Source organism: Pagrus major, chromosome 16 (assembly GCF_040436345.1).
Source record: "Pagrus major chromosome 16, Pma_NU_1.0".
Taxonomy (NCBI): Eukaryota; Metazoa; Chordata; class Actinopteri; order Spariformes; family Sparidae; genus Pagrus; species Pagrus major.
This window is the reverse complement of record NC_133230.1, coordinates 4860237-4882064: the sequence shown is the minus strand read 5'-3', so window position 1 is coordinate 4882064 and position 21828 is coordinate 4860237. Positions and strand designations below refer to the sequence as shown.

Below are 21828 nucleotides of genomic sequence, written 5' to 3'. Positions count from 1 at the left end.
TAATATATTATATATTATTATATATGTATATAATTTCCTAGGTTGACCATTTGCATATAAGCCTACAAATTCCCCAGATACTGTTTAGTGTACACATCCAATAACATTTTCATTGTTGATGCCACGTTGATTCTCCTAGCATTTCAGTGGCCTCTCTGACCTCAATCTGTCCCTGCTGCTGCTGGGTCACGTCTCTCTCGTCATCATCATCCTCCTCCTCTCCCTCCTTCTCCTCCTCCGCTACCTCTCCGTCAACCACCTGTGCGCTCGCCCCCGGCGCCGGGTCTGGGACTGCTGGACCCGACCGGGCCGACCCGACGACAACCGCCGAGCTTGTGGTAGCAAACATGTTTGTAATTTTCGCACATTTTGCTGCGTCCTCTTTCAGTATTTTTTTTTTTTTCCCTTAGCTTTTCTGCTCCCCCCTTTCGTTTTTGTTTTTTTCCGTCCATTTCGACATCCACCACACTCCCTCCACCTCCAGTCAGGACAAATGATCAAGAGGGAGGGGAGGGGCGGGCCAACGAGAGCTGAGAGATTTCATTGGACTAGCCCAATGTCCTTCAAGAAAATCAACCAATGGGCCACGTTTAGTGTCTCAGATACCGTTGCGGTCGATAAAAAACTATATCCTTTTTTTTAATTTTTTTTTTTAATTATGACAGTACTGGGCCGGCCCAAATATGTGCATCGGCCCACCGGGCATTGCCCGGTATGCCAGATGGCCAGTCCAGCCCTGACCCACATTTATATCACTCTGCAGACACATAAGATAACAGATAATTGATGACACAGGGTTTTTTTGTTTCATTATTTAGTTTTGTTGGTGGTACATGACTTTTATTTGTAGTGCATAGTATGAATAGTATTCTCTACATTAAGCAGTTTTAAAAAATCATGTAAATTGTTCAAGATTCGAGATGTTTATTGTCACTCGTGTGGAAATCTTTTGCTTCCAGACTAAGAACAAGAAGAAGAAGAAGAAGAAAGAAAGAAAGAAAGAAAGAAAGAAAGAAAGAAAGAAAGAAAGAAAGAAAGAAAAACAAACCCAGAGTATGCAGAATAAAAATACTGACAGCAGGGATACATGTATATGTACATTAATATGTCAGATATTGCACTGATAGTTTATTGTGTTATTTGTTGAGGATTCTTATGGTCTGCTGGTGTGTGATGTTAGTAATCTTTATGATATCTTATAATTTAAATTATGACCAAAAACATCCTCCATACACGCATAACAGATGCAATATAAAAATCATACTTGCAGTATTTATCCAGCAGATGGCAGCAACCAACTCGTGAATGCGCCTTAAACTGGCCCCGGAAGCGGAACTACGTCATTTCTTTTTATTTTGCATTTGTTTTGGTCAGGAGAAAAAAGTGTCAAGTTAGTGAGAACAAAATCGTGAAACTTCCGGCTGGGCCCTTCATCTTAAAACATTTATTGATTTCAATTGATTGTTGCTACGTAATTTAATTCACATAAACGGCGGGACGTAAAGTAAAACACAATTAGAAAACGAATGGGTGATAATTGTAATATTTCTTGTTTCTTTTGGACACGCACACACGTGGAAAACAAATTTGCGGTTTTACCTTGAAGGCAGAACTTTGCTCTTCCGGTAGCATTTAAGCTAACTATGTTCGGTTTGACGCGCGGCGACACGGCTCTGCCAAGTCTGACAACAAAATGTAATTTGCCTAACCTGTGCAGCTAAAATCCCCCCTGCCATGGCATCCTAAATGAGCGCATGAAGACACGGTTTCATGCTCGGTAGGTGACCGGACTCAGTCAACTTTTTCGCCGTCGAGCCGAGACGCTTCGCCCCGAAACACAAGACGGCTGCTTGGACGTCGGAGAAGCTACAATGAGCTCCGAGCACCAGAGCGACAGCGAGGACGCCGACGAGTCGCAGGACAGGCCCAACAGCGGCAGCGACAAAGAGGAAGACCCCGACATCGACGACTCGGACGTGGAGGATGACATCGCTCCGGTGGCTTCTCCTTCACCGCCGAGGAGCAGCGAGGAGCGACCGGAGCGGACCGCGAGCTCTCCGGCGTCGGAGGAGCGAGAGCCCGGCTGCCAGGTGCCCGCCGCGCTGCAGACGGGGAGCGGCGGGGACTCCAGCAGCGACATCCGCAGGGGGAATAGCCTGTTTTCGTGGCTGCAGAGCAGGACAATAAGACGAGGGGTGTTTGTGGACCCAGCTAGGGATAACTTCAGGACAATGACCAGTTTGTACTGCTCTATGAATCCGGCTGTGGAGTCTGTGAACCTGAGCACTCAGACCCACGGAGCGGTGTTCAACCTGGAGTACTCCCCGGATGGGTAAGACAACATTTTAGGGCCTTTTACCCGAGGTTCATGTTCACAGGGTTTCCACTGGCCTGGAGGATATTTAAAATGTGCAGCAATGCATTGAAAGGGTTTGAAACTTATTGTGTAAAAGACCTGGAAAGTGCTTGAAATGTGACATCAGATTCAGCCCCTCATGCTTCACCTCTCTGGGCTCCTCCTCATCCGAGGAAGAAGCCCATTTATGGGGTTACTGCATTAATCTCGACTGTCAAAGATGTACTTATAAGTTGTCAAGCTGACAATGAAATCAAAGCAAACTGAAGGTCTTTCATTTCCCCAAACAAAACCTGGAAAGTCTTGCAAAAGCCCCTCAGAGTAACCACAACTACAGAGTACGCACAGGGTTTAAGCCTCAGTGACCAGACAGCAGATGTAAGAAGTAAATCCTGCAGACAAACCAGGTCAAGCTGTGTCCAGTCTGGGTTAAGTTTGTTTGTGGGCACGTGTGACAGCAGAACACAACACTTGTGAGTCTCTCCCTGCACAGTTAAGTGCTTTTGCAGAAAATGCATCAGGTTTTTGCAAGAGATTTAAATTTCCTGAGCCACAGATTTAATAATCTTGATGATATTATGGCAACTGTTGGTACTTTGACACCTCTCACAGGTGCTTTTGCGTCACAGACAGGGATGCAGAAAGTCTAAATTACAATTTTCTAAAATCTAATATTCTACCCTGTCTAAAAAGGAAGGATTTTGACTACTTTTTAAAATAGTCCACTGAAGCCAGAGATCTCAAGCATGCTGGGAGACTAAGCATGCCGATTGAAAGGAGCGATCACCCCGAGTCTTGAGGTGTGTCCGAGGAGGAAACCTAAGGACTCAACTTGTAGTGTAGGGTTACAGAAGGTCACTCATGTAGTGTGGAGCCTGGCCATGTACGGCTTTATGAGCGAGCACCAAGAGGAAGTCAGGGCAAGGAGGTTAAAATCGGTGTAATATGTGACCATCTATTGTATCGTGTTAGGAGCCTGGCAGCAGCATTTTGGACGGTGTGTAGGCGGTGCAATGAGAATTTGCTTAGATGTATTGATAAAACCGCACCTGCCACTGTGGGATGGCGTCAACTGACATTTGAGATAATACCAGTGGAGTATCTAACATTCAGACTGAGGCTGCACATTAATCACAAAATAATTCCCACTATTTGTGCACCTATAGAAACTGCAGTATCGGTAAAAATAATCACATTATGATTTATTTCTTTTTACCATATCGTGCAGCCCAACCTCTGCATCTATGATCCATACAGTGTCATAAATAAGAGGAAACACAAACCACCAACAAAAATAAGTAAAGTTCTTCTGTATCGCTGCTTGACACTCGACCTCCATTATTGCTTCGTGGTTTTACCCGGTCTTTCATCTAGAAAAAGGCAGTTCAGTGTTACTCACCCAGAAAAATACATTTCTCAGATATATTGATGATGGAGTATCTAGCATACAGATTTAAATGTCATTTTTATTTCTCTCCTCTTTATTTGTTGCATCACATTAGATTTTTCCCATTTATATTCCCAAAACATATCAATGTGAGTGTTCAGTTATCTCTTTGCGTATGTCCTGTGCCATGTGCATCATATATCCTGGAAGTTAGATGTTTAGTTCTCGTGAACACTGTGTCGTTGGTCTTGTACAAGCCGTCTGTGTCCTCTCACAGGGCTACAGAGAAAGGGATGCAACTAGCAATCAATTATGTCCATAAAATGTCAACTGAAATTGTTTCTTAGTCCAATCAACAGTCCAAAACTATCATCTATTATCATAAATGACAAAGAAAATCAGCAAATCCTCACATTTAGGAAGCAAATGTTTGACATTTTGCATTTTTGCTGCAGTTTTACAAAGATATCAACTCTTTAAATCCCCTGTATTTTATATGAGCATCTCTTATTGGTTTGTCTGCTGTGCTTAGGTCCGTCCTCACTGTGGCCTGTGAGCAGACCGAGGTTCTGCTGTTTGATCCCATCTCCTCCAGACACATCAAAACCCTGACCGAGGCCCATGAGGACTGCGTCAACAACATAAGGTGCGTTTGTCATGTCTTAAATCATCCGGAGATGGTGTAAAAAGTAAACGTGCAACATCCTGCATCCACATCAAGGACGGCACCGAGAAAAAAAAATATTCTGGATGGCAACATGATGTCTTAAATCATCTTCTTAAAGTCAGATTAAGCTCTTTGTCAAGACTTGAAGTGCAGAGGCCAATAAAAACTTAAGATTTTAGATTAATGTCTGCAGAGGATGGTAATTGTTCTACTGACTGACTGTGCCCTGCAGGTTTTTAGACAATCGTTTGTTTGCCACCTGCTCTGACGACACCACGATTGCATTATGGGATCTGCGCAAGCTGAACTCAAAGGTTTGCTCGTTGCACGGCCACGCCAGCTGGGTGAAGAACATCGAGTACGACACCAACACTCGTCTTCTCGTCACGTCCGGCTTCGACGGCAACGTCATCACATGGGACACTAACAGGTTTGTTAAAATTTACAGATAATTAAAAGTGAATGTGGTGATTGTGCTCTCTGCCCCTTTTTTTTTTGAGGAAAAAACATGAAATGCTCTACAATCCAATCCCCTGTTACTTCTTGGTAAATGTCCTATTCTAGTGTGCACGTCATGCTCTACCAGGAGCTGCAAATAAAACTTCAACTAATACATGACTGACATTTTAAGAGTCTCTTTCCTATATTTGTCTGTCAAATAAAAACTGCAACTTTTAAACTCTGAAAAGGGGTAAATGGGGTTTCTGGCTGCAGTTCAAACCTGAAAACCTAATAACTAAGCAGAGTTTATGTACCTCTGGATGAACTGTTCCACTGTTGATTGATCTCCAACTTGAGCACAACCTTTTTAACCAGAATTAAATCCAATTATTTGAGAAAATGCCACCAATGATTCATGATATTGTCCTTCTCCTGCAGGTTTACAGAAGACGGCTGCCCGCACAAAAAGTTCTTCCACACCCGTTACTTAATGAGGATGCGACTGACACCCGACTGTTCCAAGATGCTCATCTCCACTTCCTCAGGGTACCTGCTCATCCTCCACGACCTGGACCTCACCCAGTCCCTGGAGGTGGGCAGCTACCGTATGCTGCGAGCGCGACGGACGCCCCTCAGCTCAGGTAAAAAAAACATATTTAACGTAATTATTTCACTCAGTCAGTGATTTTTGGTGTTTTTTTCCCCTTTTTTCTGTTTAGTTTTTTAGATTTTTCACTGTATGGATTTTCACATGGATTTAGTGCCAAAGCAATTGGTTGATCAATCAATTACTTGATTCATTTTTGCCGTTTCAGTAGTTAGTTCTAGTCTTTTATCAGTAAAAATACAATATATTTCAGTGCAGATTAATAAATGCTAAAAGTTCTCAGTTTTAACTTACAATTCGTCATAATTACTGACATTTTGATGACTAAATGGTGATGTGATTAGAACATTACTGTTGTTGCCAGATTAAATAAAATGATTTCTGATCCTGTTGTGATTGTGCAGATGGAGGCACATCAGCGTCCAGGTCGGCCGGCACTCCTCGCCAGGGAAATGACTCCAGCAAGCTCCACCCTCACAGAGAAGGTCAGAGATCACGGTGTAAAACTGAATAATAGATGTCAGCTGCGGTTCTCTTCTGATAGAGTAATAAAAGATTAACCATAAGGTTATCACACACTTTGTTCTTGCAGGTCTGTCTCCCAGGAACAGCCTGGAGGTTTTGACTCCAGAGATCCCCGGGGAGAGAGACCGAGGGAACTGCATCACCTCCCTGCAGCTCCATCCTAAAGGCTGGGCCACACTCATCAGGTGCTCCAGCAACATGGACGACCAGGAGGTGAGAACCATAAATCTTATTTATTAGGTACAGTACAAAAAGTAGTAGGCCTTGCTGTTGATGTACAGTGGCCTGTAGCAGACATAAACAAATAAAACGCTGTTCTTGTTGAAGAATTTCAGGAATCTTTGCTGTAAGAGTAGCCACACATGGTGGATATTAGATAGTAGGGTGAGTAATAGTAATTGTTGTTGTTGTAATTTGTCTTCAGTGCAGCTCTATTGTAAAATCACAAGCAAAAAGCCACTAATGGTTGTTGTCACTGTGGGTCCAGTGACCAGTGTCTTTCCAGTGACGACACCAACATGATTAACAGTTTCGGACTCTAATATGTCACTCTGACTATGTCTTACCGTCCTTCTCCATCTTCCTTCCTGTTTTTCCACAGTGGACATGTGTGTATGAGTTCCAGGAAGGAGCACCCACCCGCCCGCTGGTCTCCCCCCGCTGCTCCCTCCGCCTCACCCACTACATCGAGGAGGCCAACGTCGGCAGGGGCTACATCAAAGAGCTGTGCTTCAGCCCGGACGGACGACTCATCTGCTCCCCGTATGGCTACGGCGTCCGCCTGCTGGCCTTCGACGAGAGCTGCGGCGAGCTGGCCGACTGCCTGCCCGTCCAGACCAGCTGCCTCAGGGAGATCCGCTCCATCTACTCGCACAGCGACGTGGTGCTCACCACCAAGTTCTCCCCGACACACTGCCAGCTGGCCTCGGGCTGCCTCAGTGGACGCGTCGCCCTTTACCAGCCCAAGTTTTAGCAAAGAACGATGCACTGCAGACCTGGGTAGAGAAGTCTTAATAAGGGTTCCTGCACAGATCTAATCTAATTTCCATTAAATAATTTTACAAAACAAACGATACACACTAACACACAAACTAGAAAACACTTACAGTACATACAGAACATACTGTAAATACAGATGGCCATCAATTTTTTCTTCTTTTTCTTTTCACAGATCACAAAATAACAGTAATCTTAACATAAATATTTAATTTTTCTTCGTAAAGTCTCTTAAATTGAATAATATTGAGCAACATTTGAAGTTTTTAAGCAGAGATTCGACAGTTTTGCTCCAAATACTGAAACACACATCTGCTTGAATGTAGTACGTGCATACAGACTGTGTTATCATGGAAAAACGGAGGAAATAATACGTTTGACCCATGACCATTTAAGGCTTCCGTATTTAGGAAACCCTGAATGACATTTCCTTGCATTTGTTTTAAAGTGCTGAAGTGCACCAGATGGGTGAGATTTACAGCCTGCAGATATCAGATATGTCTATAAACAGTCTGACAAGTGGTATAAATAGAATATTGTGATTTTTCTGTGTGGAAACTCCGCCCATCTGGCACCTGAAAGGGATCAAACAAACCTTAAAATGTATTGAAGTACTTCTAGACCCAGGTCTGCATCTGTGAAGCAGACTGAGTTTGTTTGTGTGGGAACCGTCAGCTGACAGCCACCGACCTGGAAACAAAAATGAAAGACGAAGACTTTCAGCTGTGACTTCTTGACCAGGCTGTGGTAGTGGATGAAGACTTTTGGCCTCTCTGAGTTTGAACTTCAAGAAAACAAAAGAAAAAAACAACTTGGAGAATAACAAAACAGAACAGCACCATTGAGCTTCTCAGACTAGACTCCCACCAGGACTGAGGAGAGGGTTGATGCTCTGAGGTGCAACACTGAGTCCGTCAAAAACAAACTCTGCAGTTCGTCTGTTGCTCTTTTTCATACTAAAGATTCATTTTGTCCTCTATAGCAGTAGAAAACTTATCCTGAGACTCAGCACATCCAGATGTTGCTGTCTCGGGGCAAAAACACTAAGGATGCAAACAGACAGATATTAATCCATTAATTCTAACGAGACAAACCAAGAAATCTGTCGTCTGCGCTGTTGTTTTTCGTCTTGACACGGCGTCCTCCGCTGCGGATCGTGTCGCTCTCAGCTGCTCCGCTCTGCTCATGCCTTTTCCACAGGTGCTGCTTCTCTGCTCATACAATCTGAACTTTGACCCCCCCCTCCCCTCACTTCAAGGACCTCATCATCGTCAACGCCTTTCCCGTTCACCTACCTGTCAACTTTTCCATCTGCACCCTGTTTCCGCCTTCATGGTCTTAGGTTTGTTAGCGGTTTTATTGGTGTAGTGATGTCACTTCTCGTTCACGTTGTTTGATTCGTTTGGTTCTAAACTCACTTACGCTTTAGGAAGAGTCGCATCGGATTCACCTCTTATTTCCCTGCACAGTTTGTGTGTTTTTAACTTAAGCCTGTGAATAGAAACCTCATGCTGCCTGGACAATAGAAAAGTCCAGCTGATGTCAGTATCAACAGTTTTCAAAGTATCCCCCTCCAGACCCACTTTCTGCAAGGAAATAATACAATTACATACTCCTGAAATGATTAGGCTGGCATTTTCTGTATGATTTTTTGTTTTTGACATAGAGAACTGTAATCCGTCTTGCAATACTTTCTGACTTCCCATCATTAAAAGTCCTATTTGCGACCTACAATCCCAATGCATCAGTATTTGACAAGTTGGGAATGACACTCAAAAATCTACCTTTCTTACAAATAGCACCTTGTAAGCTCTACAGCACAGAGGAAGAGGATGTATCAGACAGTTAGTTAGTTGAATCAACACATAGTTGGTCTTTTTCTTGCAGTTTGTCATTATAAATATAGAATATTGCCAGCCTCAGTCTTTATTCAGCTCGTTGACTTCAGAAGAAGTTGCCTCAGCATCCTTCGTTTAACCTTTCTAGGATGAAATTGTTGCCAAGAAAACTTGTTTTTCGGCCTTGTACCTCATTTTGTCTGAGTGTTGATCCACATCAGTGTTTGACTATTTCCCCCCTGCGCATCACATCCAGTTTCTCATTTTTACAATGTTGTCATAAAGCTGACCAATCAGGTTTTTAATCCTCTCTAAGGAGCGAACGGATCGCTTTTGACTGTTCTCGTATCGGCAACGCTTTTGTGTTTTCAACCACTGTAGTATAGTTCCTGTAAAGAGCCAAGCACATGTGTGGATGTTACACCTCAATATAAACTGGTTACAGTTCATACTTACTGACTGCAGAATAGATATAAACAAACGAATAGACGTTAGCGTATACTACTATGCATACCAGCCTTTATGAAGATTCTCCTTTCTTATTTATACGAGGGTGACGCTCTGTGTGGAGCGGTCAGATGCCAAAATGTGTTTTGCTCGGACAAGGCAGTGTTTCTCCTCGGTAGTGAATTGTGAGCCGAGAACTAAAGATGAACATCTGCTATTATGGATTAAAAAAATTCTTTACATGTGGCAAAAGCTTAGATTTTAAAAGAACTGGGGCTGCAACAAACGGTTATTTTCACTGTTGATTTATCTGTTTTTTCTGCCATAAAGTATAGTAAAGTATTAAGTAAATGAAGAAATAGAGCTGCAACTTCAAAAATGTCAAACATTTGCTGGTTGCAGCTTCTTAAATGTGAGGATTTGCTGCTATTTCTTCATTATGTCATTTATGACACTAAATGAAGAGTCTTTGGGATTTTGTTGGACAAAAGAAGCAATTTGATGACGTGATTCACGATTTCTTGACATTTTATGAACGTTTAATCGTGAAAATAACCAGCCGATGAATCGATGATGAAAATAGTCGTTAGATGCCGCTCTGTTGAGAAATGTATTTAAATTTGAAGTGAAAAGATAAAGTTGTGTAAACGCAGATGTGACTTCATTAATTCGCAGCTCACAACATGGTCCTAAATGTACTGAGAAAGGATGCTTTCAACACTTTGTACCTCAGTTATCTGCTCAAGATGTGCATATTTCACAAGCGGGGCTCGTTTATCTTTCAGTTCAGTCGATTCTGTGACTTTTCCACCTCTGGAATAACAGAAATTGAGAAATACCGTACAATAACTTCAATAGTAAACTGCTGAATTTATAGATTTTAAATTGGCTGAACTGAGAGTTAAAGGAGCAGCCATGCTGTATATTCACTGCTGCTTTTATTTCACTTGTATTCAACAACAAGCTCTTCGGAGAGAAGTGTCTTATCTGCCATTTTCACTTCAGGTACAGCAGCTAAATACCGGGTTAATTTTTATTATGACTTTGTTCTTTTTGTTTTTTGTTTTTTTTTTGCTCACTCCTGTTCTGCGTTTTAACCCGTATTCTGTTTGTGGATTTATTGAATGTTCTCAGTAGTTCTGGTGTTACCTGTGCACCGTCACCTCAACTGATCACAGCCGGAGGAGGAAGAAGGGTGGACGAGAGACGGAAAATCACGTTGAATTGCTCGCACTGTTGTTTCCTAAATGGCTACACACAGCAAGGAATCCCAACGATGATACTAAAATGGTACTTATAATTATCACTGAAATAAAAAGGTTAGCTTCTTTTGCACTGCTGACTGTCTGGTGTTTGAGTCCAGTATTTCTATTCTTCAGTCTTTTTGTTTTATTTCAGTATTAAAACTCAGCACTTGAAGGAGAATCGACCACTAGATGGCAGCAATTACTCTAAACCAGTGTATTCACACACTAGAGAGGGTCCTGAAGGGGTCGTCAGGTAACTTCGAAGTTCAGAAGGAAGAAAAATGTCATGTTTTTTAGACTTAGACAGCGTAGTGTCACAGCTTCAGCCCTCTATAACGTATTTCAATAAAAACAATTTGAGAAGGAAGAATCACATAGGCCTTCTGGTTAAAGTGGTTACAACTTGTTGACGATTCAACTTCACAAGCCAATGAAGGTTGGAAACCATTTTAAAAAGAACCCAAAATAAAGATATTGTGTTAAAAGGTTAATTTTGTAAAGGTGAAAGTCATTCACATGAATCTTAATTGAGTAAAAGTTTTGACTATTAAATATACAGAAGTGTCAAAAGTACAAGTAAAAGTAAATTATACATTTTTTTACCGTTTATTACTGGTCCACGCAACATCAGACTGGTCTGATCATTGGAATCAGTCTTTTTAAAATCTGATTGCTGATAAAACTGATTTTAAAATGTGCTCCTAAGGCTCTGTTGCATCATGCAATCTGCAAAGTAACTAGTATAAAAGTAGGTCAGAGTCCTGAAATGTCTCAACATCTACTGCAGAGACATTGTGGTTGTTTTTTTGGTTTCTTTTTGGAAAGTCATTGAATTTTTGGGGGGTGTAAGTATGCCACGCCACAAGGGGGCAGTAGCATGTTGGTGAAGGGTCACGTCACACAATCAAGTATTGTATTTTATGGTTCTTAAGGCGAAAGTGGTGCCTAGTTTCTGAATATTGCACTAGTATGAACAGACCTAAAAGCTGCATCCTGCCAACTACAACTGCAACTGCAACAAGACAAATGAAGTGAGCGACAAAGGATTAACTAAATGTATGCACATCAAGAACACAGCTCTGAAAACTGAAGCCAATGCAGAAGTGCCTTAAACCAGCAGACTCCACTGGTTTCAAAAGAAGTCTGATTGTATGTAATTTATTTGATTTAGATCTAGACTCTAGAATATAGATAGCACAAATAAGTCATATTTATTTGAGATTTTATTGTCCTTTTGGACTTTAGTCAAAGAAAAACAGACACAGTGTTAGAAAAAAAAAACATGTCACATATCAGACCAGCTGACAGGTAAATTCTCAACTCAGTCGTCTTACAGATAAGCAACAATCACTACAGCGTCATCAGCTATAATGTCGAATAAAACAGTCTGCCTGTCCATGGATGTGTAGATGTCCATTAAAACCCTGTTTTTTTAAGTATCCTGTCAACTTCTGTAAGAGTTTGTATGACTGTCATAGTTTAATCTGCCTCAAAGGGTCAGTACACCCAAACACACCACAGTTTCAATATCTTAAATCTGTGACCGTCACACTGGTGGAATTAGAAATCTCTGTGAAAGATAAAAAATCACCAGATGAACTGTCTGCATGTCTTCATATCACTGAGGCTATGCAGAAAAATACATGTTTGTAATTTGGGTGAACTGACCCTTTACTAGGAACACGTCACTATTCCCAGAGGTCAGGTTTCTCCGTTTGTCCTGAACTTAATCAACCCATCATCCAGCTTGTCTCTGAGGCTTCTTCAGCCCCTCATCCCGTCTCCTCCTCGCGACCTCCGGGCTCCGATGGACCGAGCTCTCCTGCGGTGCTCCTGCTGCTCTCGCTGACTCTCCCTGCGGCGGTTGATGGCCTTGGTGCTGGCGCGAAGCTTGCGGAGCCTCAGAGCCCGAAGACGCAGCTGAAGGTCCTGGGGGATCTTCCCTCCTTTGGCCCGGATCTCCTTCAGCCTCTGGATGGGTGTTTTGGTCAGGGTGAAGTCGCAGATGGTGGCACGTGGCTCCATTCCGACATGGCAGCGGCGCATGGACGGGAAGTATCCCTCGGCCCAGACTATCACCTTGTACTCGCCCGGGTTCAGGAGACGCCAGTAGTCTCCATCAGCAGCTAAGGAAACAAAAAAGATGCAGAGACAAAAATAAAGCCAAAATGAATTATAATTTAATGTTGTATCTCCTTGTAGTTACACATGTTCTGCATCAACACCCTCGTCAATAGAAAGGAGCACCAACAGATCAATGAAATCGAGTGTCAGACCTGATCGGATGTCATGATCGTGGTCCTCCACCTTGATCACAGCGTCTGCTATTCCTTGTTTGGTCAGCTTGTCTCTGATCACACCCTTAATCCCCCTGTGAACCTGAGGGAACAGGAAATGGGAGAAATATAAAGAAAATGATCTATCTACAGCTGGTGCTACTGCTGACCTGTGTGATTATCTCTGCAGACTGACCTGCTCCATGTAAACCAGCAGAGACTCCTTGTTGTTCTCCCACTCGACGGGAAGCTCACTGGCATGAGGGAACTTGTCACAGGACAACTCCACCGTCACCTCAAAGCAGTTGGTGTGCATGTAACTGAAGTCATTCATACCTGCAGGAAAGACAAAGAACAACGTACACAAGAAAGACATTTATTAGTTTTTTTTACTCAAAGAAGACTATTGAAAGGCTTCTTTCTCAGGTGAGCTCAGTTCACACAAGAAAAAAAGAAAAATACAGTTGCAGGGCTGGATGTAAAATATAAAAATGTGAATAAAATACATAATTTAACACTGAAGATGAAGAACATGATGTCCTCGAATCAGTCCCATCGAGATGTTGACACGTTCTGCACGACCTGGCAATTTTGCACAATCACCACAAGTTTTCTGCAAAATTGACCAATCACCATAATGATGCAGCGTTTGGAACAAATTACAAGGTTGTGCAGAATTCACAGGCCATCCTAACATGTCAACATTCTGGCGGGGCTGTCTTGATTTGTCCACAACCCAGATATTCAGCTTACTCTCATGGAGGAGCAAAGATACCAGAAAATATCTAGTTTAAGAAGCATTTAAGAATGGATTATTCATTGCAGTTCTTAACTCTTTATTATTTAAATGATTTTATCTTGTTCTTTTATACCCTCAAATTTAGCTGTTTTTGCTTAAAGGAGCAATAAGAAATTTTGTTTAAAACATTCAAAAAGTAACGAGAAATTGACATGATGTCAAAGACGTCTATGTATTGTGTTGCAGAGATATCTATCAAAGTTAGCATGCTAACCATTTAGCCCTAGCTTGTCCATTTTCATAATACCACTGCTAACTTAACTAACCAGACAGTTATCAGTTACTACGCTGATAACTGTCTGCTGTTAATCACTATGTAATTTTATTATTGTATCTTTCTTTTTTTATGTTATGAAAGGATATACTGGCAGTTTTGATTTTTCAACTGTTATCATCTGTGAAAACATCCCCTCCACCAGCATGATACAGCCTTTCTGAACTAACTCTCCTCAGCTGGTTTCCATATTTCACTCTGAGCTGACTCACTGCCTGGGACGGTGTGCCAGGCTCCTCCGTTGATGATGTTGTTGTGCGCCTGGAAGTCCTCGTAGTGGCATATGCGGCGGTCGGGGTTGGCCATCGCCAGGTTGGTGGAGGCGTAGACTGTGGACAGCCAGCGGAAGAAAGCGTTGTCCGCCGTGGGGGTGTCCTCCTGAGGGGCCCAGTCCCGGGTGCAGTCGAAGGGGTACGTGACCACCAGCTCCCCCCCATGGAGGTTCGCACTGAGGACGAAGGGAATGTCCTGCATCCAGCTGATGACGGCACGAGTCTCTGGTGCAACCTGGGAGGGAGGGAAAAACATTGTGACATAACAATTCAGGAGAAACTAATATAAAAATACTTTTAACGTGAGTATTTCAGTTTAAAATACCTGGTTATCTGGAGGCAGAGTTTCAACATGTGTTGACCTTTAACAAACTGTTACCAAACATTGAGTGACAATGTTTCCAGGAAAACCACAGCTCTCTTGGCTCCGATTACTTCCTGATCTGAGGTTTGCATGCTGCTGCTGCTGCAGTGGAAACATTATTTTCCTCTTCTGAAACCGTCCTCACACACTACCCTCAAAAACCGCCTCTCAGTGTGACCTACATTTATGCACTAATGACCTGGAGACTCACTCAGTCACTGTTTAAAGTAACAGAGTTAGGTCCTTTAAGGCAGTGATCTGTATTTCATTAAATCCTCTTCTCTCTTCTCAGACAGTGTTGTATGTTTTAAAAAAGTCCCTTGTGTTGGTTTTATAAAGTTATGTGATTCTTGTTGCTGCCTGCCACAGTGTTATTGTTTCCTTAGACCACCAGATGGTGCCAAATAAACATATTTTTCAAATCTTACACACTGGCGCTTTATCTAAATCCCAAAACTTAGTCAGCGATCTGTATTGCTTGTTACATCATTAAAGACAATCTTGAGTTACTTCTACTTCTACTTTACTTGAGTATTTCTGTGTTATGCAGCTTCATGGTGGAAGTGGCCTGCGACATTACTTTTCACCCACCTACAATGCAGTACTGAGTTCTCTCCCCAGACAGCTTAACAGCCATTCACATCTGGGCTCAACTAGCCCAAACATCCCACATGAAGGCTGGTCAGGTCAACGACTCACAAGTGGCGCTAACAACTCTGAAACTCAGAGCTCACACGTGTCCTTAAGAACTCTGTAAGGACACTCCCACACAGGGTTTAGAGCCTGCAACTCCCCTCCAGCTAGTTAGAACTGAAGAAACCTCTTGGATGAGAAGTGAAACAAGTCCAGTTACCTACGATACAGCATTTCGAATTACCCTGACCTGGATGACTGTGAACCTTCATCAACATCTTACTGCACTACAATCGTCTGAAAGCTTTGTTACTAGTTGCTTTTACACGTATCTCCAAATTTGAATTTACATTTTTCTGATAAACTGAAGGATTAAAGGTCCAGCGTGTTGGATTTAGTGAAATCTAGTGGTAAATTTGCAGATTATGAGCAACTGAATACACCTCTTCTCATCAAGCATATGGGAGAAACTACAGTATCCACTGCAAAAGGCTCTCTGTAAAGCCAGTGTTTGGTTTGGCGGCTCTGGGCTGCTGTAGAAACATGGTGGAGTCCGTGGAAGAGAAGCCACTCCTTCTGTAGATATAAAAGTCTCATTCTAAGGTAATGAAAACAATGAAGTACTCATACACTGGATATGAGTACTTCTACTACTACTCTACTACTTTACAAGAGAGCTACACGTCCTTACCATCGCGTCTTCTTTGGTGTAGTACTCTGGGATGGGGATGTAGTGGTTGGAGACTTTGGACTTATCTGCTGCCGTCTCTTGAGCATCCCACATGATGTTGTTCAAGTCTGGAAAGTTGTGATTCAGGTCGATTCCTTCAAAGCTGTATCGTCCGTCTGCCCAGCCGGCCAACTCTGAGCCCTGCAACCAGGAACAGAATTAATAACTACAACGGATGGATGGATTAGTATACTGTAAATGCATTCTAGATACAACATTTATTCCAAATTAGGGGGAAACTACAGAAACATATCTGTTAACCGACCTTCACGTAGGCCTCTTCATATCCATCAGGGTTCATAGAGGGCAGGAGGTGGATTCGGGTCTCGGTCACCAGCCGAACAACACGTTGGTTCCCCTTCTTGTATTCTTTACATAAATACTGCATGAGGTTGAGGACGAGCTCTCGGCCCAGAGCCTCGTTCCCATGCATCCCCGCCACGTAGCGGAACTCGGGCTCACCTGCCAAAAAAGAAAATAAAGACATTTAATTTGCATACTAAGTAATAAACGTTGAGAGATTTGTCTGGGTCACACTCTACATCAAGCACCTGCAGTGTTTTATTGGTTTCGATCAGAGTGTTGGGCCTGGAGGCACATCAAGAACCTCTGTGATAAAACTTTCAACACTTATATTGTGTGAGCAAACAGTGTTGAGCTGGCTCACAGCACTTTGCCAATGATCATGCATGAATTGGCCAGACTCAATGGCAGACACTTCTAAAGCTAAATCACCAAAGACATAATATCCACACTTTATTCTTGGGGCACTTCTTGTAACTCGGAAATAAGAAAAATTTGCATTGGCTGCCACTCTTCTTCTTGGATTTGGCACCAGTGAAAATACTGAAATTTAAATCACTGGTTGACAGTATAAATAATCTAAATGATGTGTTTATGCCATTTGTCTGAGAAGAAGAGAAAAAAATCTGCACTCCACTTAATTTATTTAAACTTTTTGGCAGATGTAGAGGCCGGAAAACCCGGCATCTGAGGATAAGATCACACAGAAATCTGTCTTTATTTGGTGGAGAGAGAGTTGTCTCAGATTTCAACCCGTTATCAGTTTGTTTACACATGAGAGGCCTCCTCTACGAGACGCCTCAGCCTCCCTCAGAGCCGAGCCTGTATAAACACTTGAAGGATGTTGGACCAGGCCACAGGCCTGAGCAGCCACACCGCAAAGAATGAAAACCACTTAGGATTAAATGGCTTAAATCAAGGCAATGTGTGCTTGTTCTTTGTCTTACAAAGCAGTTTTTATGTTGCAGTTATCTTATTTAAAGCCATTTTGTCCTTAATAATCTTTTAATATACAACTTGATACTGAGATTTCATGGTTCTTGAAACTGGAGAATTACGGTATAAACTCGTTCGAACACTGTCAGGATAACTTCTCTATGAACTCTGGTTTTCTGGTACAGAAACTTTAGACTTTAAAGCTTTATCCCAACTCATAAAAGAAGGGTTGATTTGCTCTTACGTACCTAGCTCATGTTTGCTGGGGTTATCTGAGATCACCATGACGTACAGTTTGAGGCCCATGTAGCTCTTCCCGATGGTGTAGACGTGGGTGATGTCCGGGCACTCCTCGGTTACAGACTTCATGAGCTTCAGGGTTAAGAAGACAAGTTGGACTCTTTAAAGGGTTAAATCTGAACTCTTGAGTAAATCTGAAAACTTGAGTCTGAGTAAAAGCCCTGGTATTGGCTTCGGGGGAACCAAAGTTACTCATCATGCATGCGTGGCCTCGCAGACATTCATCACTCTAACCTTTCTCATCTCTTTGTAGTTGTGGTGTCTGAAGTCCAGAGCGTCTTTTGATCCGAGTTCTCGCTCTGAGGCGTAGATGTCAGTCGGATCTAGGAGGAAAGAGAGCATTAACTCCCTTTTGCTGTCTGAAAGACCACCTAGCCTTTTATAATTGCCAACATTTCAATGTGTTACAACATATTGGTCACTGTGAATCTTACATACTCGGAGCTCTATTCCTACCATGAACTCGACAACCGAGTATCTCCGCCCTGAGGCAGATGGTGCCGTTGAAGTACCAGGTCTGAGGGTTAATGCGGATGAAACGGGCGACGGTGGGAACAAGAAGGAGTCCGAGGATTGGAGTCTCTGGATTCTGGTTTCCTTCGAAGATCTGTGCAATTCAATGTGACACTTTGGTTTGAACATTTTTGGATCCCCTGTAAAATTACACTGTAACATCTACACATAAAGCTAGAAAACAATTAGAGAGAGTGACCTACTACCACCAGGGCTGCACAATCCCCTACATTTGTCATTTTAATAAAGAACAAGACATGTGTAACAATGTCATGGCAGCAGCTGGTCCACCATCTTGTTCCGGACTGATATATCTCAACATATTTTGGATGGATTCCCGTTAAATTTTGTACAGACATTCACGGTTCTCAGAAGATGAATCCTACTGGCTTTAATTACACAAAACACTGCTGATGTCAAGAAAGACAATGTAACATGACAGTTGGTGGCGTTAATGCTCCAATTGGTTGTAAGTCAGCAGTAAGAAAGAAGAAGAGGAAGATGGCGACGAAGAAGAAGAAGAAGAAGATGGCGGAGAAAAAGGAGTAGGCAATAAAGATGAAGAAGAGGGTGATGAAGAATCATTGAATTTGTCATCAAGAGCGTATTATCATGTTGATGTCAGCATTCAGCGTTAAGTACAGTCTCAAAGAGCTGAAGACTCTTTTGGCTTTGGATTTCCACTAAAATACACAAACTGGGAGAGAATCGGGGAGACATTTTTTCCAGATGTGACTCATAATAAGAGGGAAAAGAGTTACAATTGAGCCTGGATCGGCACCAAAACCTAATTATTTGTTTCTTGACCTTAAAGCAGAACTTTGAGATCTTAACAGACCCACAGACAAGCAAACAGGACTGAGACATAACCACATTAGTGAAAACCTTACAAACTAAAACACTACAAAGAATATTTTGTTTCGCCTCCCGCTCCTTGGAAAAAAATCTGACTGTCCAACTCACTCATGTGTGATGTCGAACAGAAAAAGTTCCTTCAGTTTTAGGTGCAGGTTTCAAGGTTCATCAAGGTGTATTTAACTTTAAATCACACATCTTAATTTTGTCATTTTAGAGGCAATTAAGGTCACTGTTTATTATGCCAACCACGAGCTGCAGTTTCCTGCTGTCCTTTATTTGTTTTCATTTTGAGTTCTCTGTTATTTTGTAAGCGAGTGGTTCACTTTTTACTCAGAAAACATATTTCACTCTGGCTCAAACTTTGTTTTCCATCTGTGTGAGGTCCAACGGTCACAGTAGAAAACATTCCTCAAATCAGAGAACACAAAAAGAGGTTCTTACTGCTTCTTCTGTCCCGTTCATGCAGGTTTCCCAGTTCACAGAGTCGTTACTCAGCTGGACTTTGTAGGTGTGGACCCAGTCCCAACTGGAATGAAGACCAAAAACAATCCAAAATGTTAACATGCTATCATTTTGTCAACTCTGTGTTTCTAGCATCAGTTTCTTTACATTTTGGACCATAAACTCTTCAGATTTGAATCCTGATACTACCTGACCTCCAGATGGAGTTTCGGCCCTGCAGGATGACTCCAGTGAACAGCGTCAGGTGCAGGGCGTCCACCTCCAGCCACTGGTGTTGGTCCTTATGATCAGCACACCAGGCTCCGTCGTACAGGTCCCCGTCCTCGATGCCAGACTACAAGCATATGTTACACAGACATTTTCAGGTCAGCTGCAGAATCCATTAAACCGAAACACGCCTGGCTCGGCCTCGGTCTGAATCGTTGCATAAGACTTGAGTTTTGACCCTGATTGTAAAATAATTGCTTTCAGACTGCAGAACATGAAGAGGGAGGCTTGGATGTTGAATCGCACTATTGGCTCTACATTTTACTGTACTCAACAAGAAGGCTCTTTACTGCAAGTCCAATCAGTGGGTTTTATTATAGTGGTAATTTTACGTGCAAATAAAAGCTGCAAACGAATAGTTGTATGGCAAGTCTTTTAACCCCACAGGTTAGGGTTAACCTGACCCTTTCTGAGGCTTCTACCCCCGCCTGTGGGAACCAGCTGTCGGGTATCATCCATGTCCTGACACCCCTGGAGAACCAGAGCACCATGGGAATGTTTGGGATGTATGTATAGTATTCGCCACATAGAGCTCCATTCCTGGGTAAAGATCCAGGCAGATAAGGGGGAGAATGTGGGGCCATGTACCCGACTCAGAGTGCCCCTTTCCTGGGTAAGCATCCAGGCAGATTCAGGGGAGATAAGAAGCTGTTCTTTGTACTTTGTGTTTGAGATGTGATCCAGAGCTAGACCCACCTGGATATTCAGCCTCCCCCTGTGAGGACCCAGACCCATCCGCTGGTAGGAAGACGCTTGCATCTGGCTGTCATCGACCCGCAGGGACTCAAGGCCGAGGGGAGGACAGTCTGGAAGGAAAAGAAACAGAAGATAAAATCCTTGTGTTTGAGCTTGTCTGGTGATACTGAGGGGTTAAAAACTCTCCTTCTGGTTTCTCTGAGTAAGCAAACACCCGGCTGATGTAACAAGAGGTCCCTGCCGTTATGTGGAATATCTCTAATCATCCGCCGGTTCAGTTGAAGTTTGGAGGCCCTCTCCAAAGGAAACTGCAGATAAGTGAATCCAAGGAGGGTTCGAATGTAATCTGAGACAAAGCTGAGGGCCAAGAGAGAGTGAAGGCAAACGTCCAGCAGAGCAGGGAGACGAGAGTCACAGCTGGAAGGTATTTTATGGTTTTGGGAAGAGGCAATAACAATCCTATTAATCATAAACACTACTGGTACGGGCAGGGCAAAATAGTTTGCTTGTTCTCTTTAGGTCAAGGTTGTTTTTCTTTAAAGGTGCATTATATAGTTTTGGGGAGAACATTTTCATCAGAAGAGAAAGATCTTCATTGACTGATTTTTTATTTTATTTATTCCTAAACGAACTTTGGAGGCAAAAATATACCTTTTCCTCCACTAAACTCCACTAAATTTACTTACTAGTTACTTTACAAAACAATATAAACAATATAAAAAGGACCTTTCTACATTTTGAGTACTTTTAGTTACCCTATATTGTTTCTAATACTTTTGCATTTGCACTACTTTTACTTGTAACAGAGTATTTCTATTCTGTGGTATTGTTGCTTTTGTAAGCAAAATATCTGAGCAGCCTACTTGAAGATACCAGGAGCTCTGTGTGTCCCTGAAGGCATCATTGATTAATTGCACTTAACTGCTTCGTTAATTAACATTAATAACTGGGTTAAATCAGCTTGAAGTCTCCCTGGATTCTCACACCCTCATGTAAAAAGAAAACTGTCCTTTTTTTGTCCTACCCAGTGTAGTTTTCTTCTCCTCTGTCTTCTTGACATCTGTTTCTTCTTTCTTCTTGGTGTCTTCCTCGCTGTCTTCTTTGTTGGTGTTTTTGGTGTCCAGTTGTTTGACTCTGACAGTGGTGGTAGATAATGTAGTCTGAGCTGTGGTTGGAGTCGGTCTGTCTGTGCTGTGAACCTTGGTGACAGACTCAGCTGTAGTCGTCGTGTTGTTTAATAAATAATAACTCTGAGTTGATGCATCTTCAGTCAGAGCTGCATCTGAAAATCCTCCCAGAAAAACCACCGCAGCCAACACGAGCAATGACTTTTCCATCTTCCTCTTTGTTTGCTGCTACAGAGTGGGGGGAAAAAAACTCCCAGAGCAGTTTATGTGGATCTGACAGAGCCAGACCTCCATCCACATCCCTCCTCCTCCTCAATCCCACCTCCCCTGCCTCACCCTCCCTCCTGAAATTCCAGCCAGAGTCCCGCAAAAAAAAAGTGACTTTAAACAGACATAATTGCAGTTACATAATGTGGGTTGTGCGTGAACCACTGACCTATTTATCAATACATAGGCCTAAGCTTGTGGTGCAAAGTTACTAAGTACATTCACTCAAGTACTGTACTT

General features: G+C 42.6%; 2 protein-coding genes across 2 annotated transcripts; one reads left to right on the top strand and one right to left on the bottom strand.

Annotated features, from left to right (window-relative positions):
• The first annotated feature begins 1719 nt into the window (after window positions 1-1719).
• On the top strand, window positions 1720-10604 carry wdr32 (WD repeat domain 32). The gene is made up of 7 exons (XM_073484504.1): window positions 1720-2332; window positions 4276-4389; window positions 4643-4840; window positions 5290-5492; window positions 5863-5943; window positions 6051-6196; window positions 6585-10604. Exons 1-7 carry the CDS (start codon window positions 1872-1874, stop codon window positions 6954-6956), a joined length of 1575 nt encoding a protein of 524 aa, XP_073340605.1. The 5' UTR covers window positions 1720-1871; the 3' UTR covers window positions 6957-10604.
• A 1112-nt stretch (window positions 10605-11716) lies between these two features.
• On the bottom strand, window positions 11717-21531 carry cpxm1a (carboxypeptidase X (M14 family), member 1a). Its single transcript, XM_073484184.1, has 13 exons — window positions 21219-21531; window positions 20195-20304; window positions 19426-19565; window positions 19211-19295; window positions 17855-18005; window positions 17633-17721; window positions 17347-17470; window positions 16125-16321; window positions 15821-16000; window positions 14073-14367; window positions 12984-13123; window positions 12788-12890; window positions 11717-12637 (listed from the first exon to the last, which is right to left on the bottom strand). Exons 1-13 carry the CDS (start codon window positions 21529-21531, stop codon window positions 12276-12278), a joined length of 2289 nt encoding a protein of 762 aa, XP_073340285.1. The 3' UTR covers window positions 11717-12275.
• Window positions 21532-21828: the final 297 nt, after the last annotated feature.